The sequence below is a fragment of the Pinus tabuliformis genome, chromosome 8 (assembly GCF_031772625.1).
Source record: "Pinus tabuliformis cultivar Carrire ecotype Pingquan chromosome 8, CPIR1, whole genome shotgun sequence".
Classification (NCBI taxonomy): Eukaryota; Viridiplantae; Streptophyta; class Pinopsida; order Pinales; family Pinaceae; genus Pinus; species Pinus tabuliformis.
The window spans coordinates 754,550,999-754,556,607 of record NC_142294.1 but is presented as its reverse complement, the minus strand read 5'-3'; the positions used below and the strand labels follow the sequence as shown (position 1 = coordinate 754,556,607).

At 37.9% G+C, this 5,609-nt stretch overlaps 1 protein-coding gene across 1 annotated transcript; it reads right to left on the bottom strand.

Moving 5' to 3' along the window:
- Positions 1–205: 205 nt before the first annotated feature.
- LOC149237780 (uncharacterized) lies at positions 206–1,168 on the bottom strand. Its single transcript, XM_089369393.1, has one exon. It carries the CDS (start codon positions 1,166–1,168, stop codon positions 206–208), a length of 963 nt encoding a protein of 320 aa, XP_089225519.1.
- Positions 1,169–5,609: the final 4,441 nt, after the last annotated feature.

The following is a 5,609-nucleotide window of genomic DNA, read 5'->3' as shown; positions in this document are numbered from 1 at the left end:
CAGAAAGAGCCGTGCGAAATGGGCAGCTGTCCGATTGAATGTACAGAGCCTGACGTCAAAATTTTGCGTTGCTGAAACACCACGAGCGGCGTTGCTGAAACACCAGTTTCAGCAACTGATAAAATAACTGTGTTGCTGAAACACCATTTCCAGCAAGCAAATTTCTGGGTTTTCTGTGTTAAAACAGAATTACTGGTTAATCCGATTATGGGATGATGCAGAGAGAATCTTCCAAATTGACTGATAGGGTTCTTTGGCTTCTGGCAGCTCCAAGGTTGGCTTCAAAATCAGCTTGAGAATTAAGCTGCCTCATAATGTGGTAGAAGGAGATTTTCTGAAACTTAGCCAGCATGGGTCTTATTTTCTTTAGAATTCGGCCTAAATGAATCTGCCACTGATTCGAAGGAGAATTCATTGCTTGAATGATGAGCCGAGAGTCTCCGAAGACCGTCAATGTTTGAATGTTCCGTTTTAGAGCCAGAGTCAGCCCCTGCCACAAAGCTAGAGCCTCAGCTCTATTATTTGATTCGATTCCCAGACCCCAATGGTACTTGAGTAAAGTAGACCCATCGGGTTTCAGCAGCACTCCACCTCCACCCGCAGCTCCTGGATTGCCTTTAGAGGCCCCGTCGAAGAAAAGACAATGGTCATCTAGTGCCGATCTCCACTTTAGAAATTCCTGTTCTTCCATACGGATTTCCCACTTAGCATGGCAAGTGGTTGGAATAGTAGGGATGGGTTGATTATTTGGAACGATTTCTTTTAGCCACAGCTCCTCCTCATTGTCCAGCTTTACTTCATTCCTTAGGGTTGGCTTAGCTTCCAAAGTCTCTCCCAATAAAGCTTTAATTTTGGATATAACATTGTTTTCAGTGTAGATTTCTCCTCTGAAGATTCTGTTGTTCCTTTCCAGCCATAATTTCCAACATATGTATTTAGGGGTCCACATCCAAGCAGTCCTAAGGAGGTTTTTATTGTTGGTGCAGATTGGAGGAAGCTTGGCCCACTCGTAGAACAGGGATGGCACACTTCTTGGTAGCTCAATCTTGTCCGCCCTTGAACTCAGGACCCCTTTCCAGACTGCCTTGGCAAAGGGGCACAGCAGCAACAGGTGATCAGCTGTTTCTTCCTCTGATATACATAATGGACATCTGGAGGGCCCTTCCATTCCCCGTTTTCTTAGATTGTCTCCTGTGAGAATACTATTATGAGCAAGTGTCCAGCAGTGGCCTTAGTGGATGTTAACCATCACCATCATCATCATATAAAATAAAAATAAAAATAAAGTTTTAAAATATAACGAAAATTAAAGATAAAGTTTGAAATTATAATGATTACGAATATGAATTATTATATTAATTTATATGGTAACATAAATTTTAATTTATAATAATAATTATTATCGTATTTATATTTCATATATAAATTAAAATAATTTTATTTTTAATTATATATTAGTTAATTTTATTTTTTAATAGATTTTTTATAGGTTTATTATTTCCAATGTATGTTATAAGGCATTCCCTTTAACTGTGTATTATTAGTTTACCTTTGACAAGAAATTTATGATTCTTACCCATAGTTTAATATTGGGAATTTAATTTTTGTTAATTTTTATTATTATTTAAATTTATTTATTTGTAAGGTGATTGGTTGAGGTCTTATTATGGGTTGTTTAGTAACTTCTATTTCTATTAGTTACTAATTTTTTGTTTTTAGTTTTATTTCATTTTTTTTTTATGGGTTGTTTAGTAACTTCTATTTCTATTAGTTACTATTTTTGCTTTTAATTTTATTTATTTTTTATTTAACTTTTTGATTTTTATTATTTCTATTTTCGTGAATTATAATTTTTTCACAATATTTTCAATTTAAAATGACTTATTATTATATTAAAAATATATTTTAATAAATTTAATTATAAACAATTATATATATTAATAAAAATAAAACACACACATATATGTATGTTAATATAAACAATATTAGTTAATCATATTTCTTAATTTTAGGTGATGACATTCAACAATACAATATTTTATTAGTTGTTTTATTTTTGTGATGAAATCTTTATCTTTGTTATTTAATTAAGCTATATTTAAATTAAGCGACATGTACTAATTTCTATGTAACCTTTGTTAATTATATTTTTGAAATATTATTATAAATATGAATTATTATTATTTTAATGTAATAAATATTATAAATTGACCTCAATAATAACATGTGCAATACCAACTTATTCAATTTATAAAAAATTATAGTTTAAAAAATTTAAAAACAAATTTCTTAAAAATTAAAGCCTATAATTACCACTCCACTATTAACAATCTTATCGTAATATATTTATTTAAATACCTTTTAAAATACAAACTCATATATATATATATATATATATATATATATATATATATATATATATATATATTCGAAAGTACACATTTAAACGTAAAATTTCTCATGAGCATGAACTTTGAAATGGGAAGACTCTTTAGAGTCACCTTATTAGTCCCTGCCATCTGGCAATGGCATGGGACTATAGTAATCGGAAACGAGGTGGTTACTATTAGTTGAGTTGTTTATTAGGGCTGGTTAATCTGGTATAATCAAATTTTTTAGTCATATAGTCATTTACCGTCTTATTTGGCCTCTTCCCGAGGTGGGGAGGCAAAAACATTACGTTATAATTATTTATTTGTTTCTGATCACGGTTAGACAAGCGCGAAAAGCACAATGTTAGCTTAATGCTAACATTAATTCCCAGACATTTAATGTTTGGGATAATGTTCACTGATATCTCATATCATTTTGTGGAGACAAATGATATATTGTTGTCTTATTTCAGACAGGTGGCCTGCATGAAAATGCGTGTGGCGAGACTGCATGAAAATTCTGGCGAGACTGCCGTGGCGAGAGTGGCGAGCATGCAACAGCTACCAGCTACCAGCAACAACTACCAGCTTATGCAGATGATTATCTGCTACTACCTCTTCTTATGATGCCTCTAGGCTATTTGGCTGGATCTACTGATGTTGCTAGTGCTACAATTAACCTCTGCTTTGAAGGAGATTTGCATTTAGAACCGTATTTGCTCAACCTCCCTGAATCCTTGAAAGCGTAGTGGTTTTGCTTATGCTGGTGCTGCTGGATCACCTAGGTATATAACTCTTCGTGCTTCCTAGGGTGGCCTTGGATAGTATAGCGTTGGATGAGCAATATTGCAGCTGCAGTGAATTGAGATACTTGTGAGGGCCATGCCCATCACAGATCAAGAGTTGTTGTACATCTGTGTTGCAAGGATCGGTGCCCACTATGACTCCTAGTGACTGCAATTGTTTTACCTGGGAAGGATCCAGAGTCCCATTTTTTACTGGTTCATGAGATGATGCTTTGGCAGGGGCAAAAGCAGGGGAAGGGGTAGTAGACCGGCCACCAGAACTGGGATGATGATGATGATGCTGTGTGGAGGGTTTGGGAGCAGGGGAAGGGGAAGCAGAGTGATGCTTGCTTGGTTTAGAGCGAGGGGATGGCTTCGGGCTTGGTGGTTTGGGTGAAATAGAGGGCATTTCAGAAGATGATGAAACTGCATAGCAAGAAGCAAAATATGGTGATAACATTACCAGGAGGAGAAGCAAAGCCATGACATTATGGTTCTCCATCTGATGAAATGCAAAATCATAAATATTTCTATATGGAATGAGCTCTAGTGACAGGACAGATTATAAATAAAGAAGGAACAATATAGATTAAATAGAGCATGAACAACAGACGAGAAACTAACCCAATGTTGTTTACTATGGTGCTTTTTTTTTTTTTTTTTCGGAGCCCAGAATAAGAAATGAGTGAACAGAACAGGTCGAACATAAAACAAAATAATACCCAGAGCTTTATAAGCAGCTCAAACCAAGTGGGTGGGGTGTGACCGGAATGCTGGAATTCCTATTTCATAATCAAAGCTTCCCACCTCTCGCTCTGGCAACTCTGCCTGTTTGATTGTACTGGTTCGTGCATAGTCTTAGCTGGGCTGGTTCGTGTTTCTCGGGTAGATGACTAACACCAACAACAGTTCCTATTGTATGGTAACAATACTTTCAGCAGGAGCCATCCCTCCATCCATGCAATAAATCAATTTGTCTATACAAACCCTTCTGTCCCTGCTTGCTGTCTGTCTAGACTAACCCTTAAATCCCTCCCTCGCTAGCATGCTTGCATCCTTGGATCCTAGTTGTACCTTCCTTCTATCTGCAGTAACCCTCGCTCGATCTTGGATCTTAGTTGTCTTCACAAAACCTTGCATAAAGAAACAAATCCATCCTTCTGTCTTCACAAACCCTTCCTTCCGTGAAATCCTTATGTCTGGACTAAGAAATAAATCCATCTGTCCTTCCATCCTTGTGGTAAAACGTTAAGGAATCTTTCGAACATGTTAAGCAAGATGTGACGTATTTTTGAAAGGTACATGTACACGTGAAACACATGTAAGCTCTGCGTGACAAGTCAAGTCTTCCGCGGGTGGAGCTGGAAGGGGGCCAGTTGGACTCTCCATGCATATGAAGGTGCTTGTGATTACACCATCCGAGAGAGAGTATGAGCATTATTATTTTGATAAATGCATCTATCTCTATTGCTATTTCCATGCTTATGAATCGTTGATCATTGTACCATCCCTTTATTTCTTTTGTTGGTTCACTAAACCCAACCCCCACTTACAATTGTTGTTTAGGGAGTCGGGTCAATCCCCATTTAGTGTTTAGGTCCATTGGTTTCTCGCTTTGGTAAATGTGTGACCTTATGAATAACCATACGAGTAGTGGGAGCCATAGCCTGCTGAGCCAAAATTAAAGCCGCCTGAGCCAAGAAGGCAGGACCATAAGCTCTTTATCTCTAGCCTTCCCTTGTATCGAATAGAAATCGTTCTACTGGTGGGCACTAGCCACATGCCCCGCATGCCTTTTCTGTCCAAGGATTATATCCGGAGTGGAGTCAGACTTCGGAAAGAGGGATGCCTTATCTTAATATGATTTCTTTATATTAAGTCAAGGTGTTTGCAATGTCAAAAGGTTTATCTGGTCTGGAATGCCAATCTAGAGATGCTGATGCTGCTGGATGATCACACGCACCAGGACAACAATCCAACCAGGAAAGACAACCCATATCCGATACTGTAGGACATGACGTCCCGATGCTGCCTCTGGGTAGGGTGTGCAGCCTCTGCTTAGAGGCAGCAGATGCTTCTAGCCTGTTCCTTCTTAGTGCTTGAGAGTTGTCTGCACTAAAAAAAATGGTACCGATCCGAGGCACCAGTTAGCGAAAGGCACCGATGTCAATCCAGACACCGAGCTGAGACACCAAGAGCACCAATCAAGCGGAGCAAGCTATCCCTCCTGTTAGAGTCGGTCTAGTAGCCCTCCATCAGCGATCAAAGCTCTTTGCATTTGCATAAGTAGGTGTCTCATCAGTGTCATCTCATTGCATTCCATTAGGCATGCCATAACCCTGATGGAGGAGCTGTGTCTTTATTCCCCTCTTGGCACTGCTGGATCAAGTTGTTTCAGTCAATAAACTCTTTCAAGGTTTCTTGTCTTGTCTTGAGGTCGAAAGTCCTAGGT

What these genes read in the sequence shown, in the direction of transcription:
- LOC149237780 (XM_089369393.1), bottom strand. Translation starts at nt 1,168, where the DNA reads ATGGAAGGGCCCTCCAGATGTCCATTATGTATATCAGAGGAAGAAACA.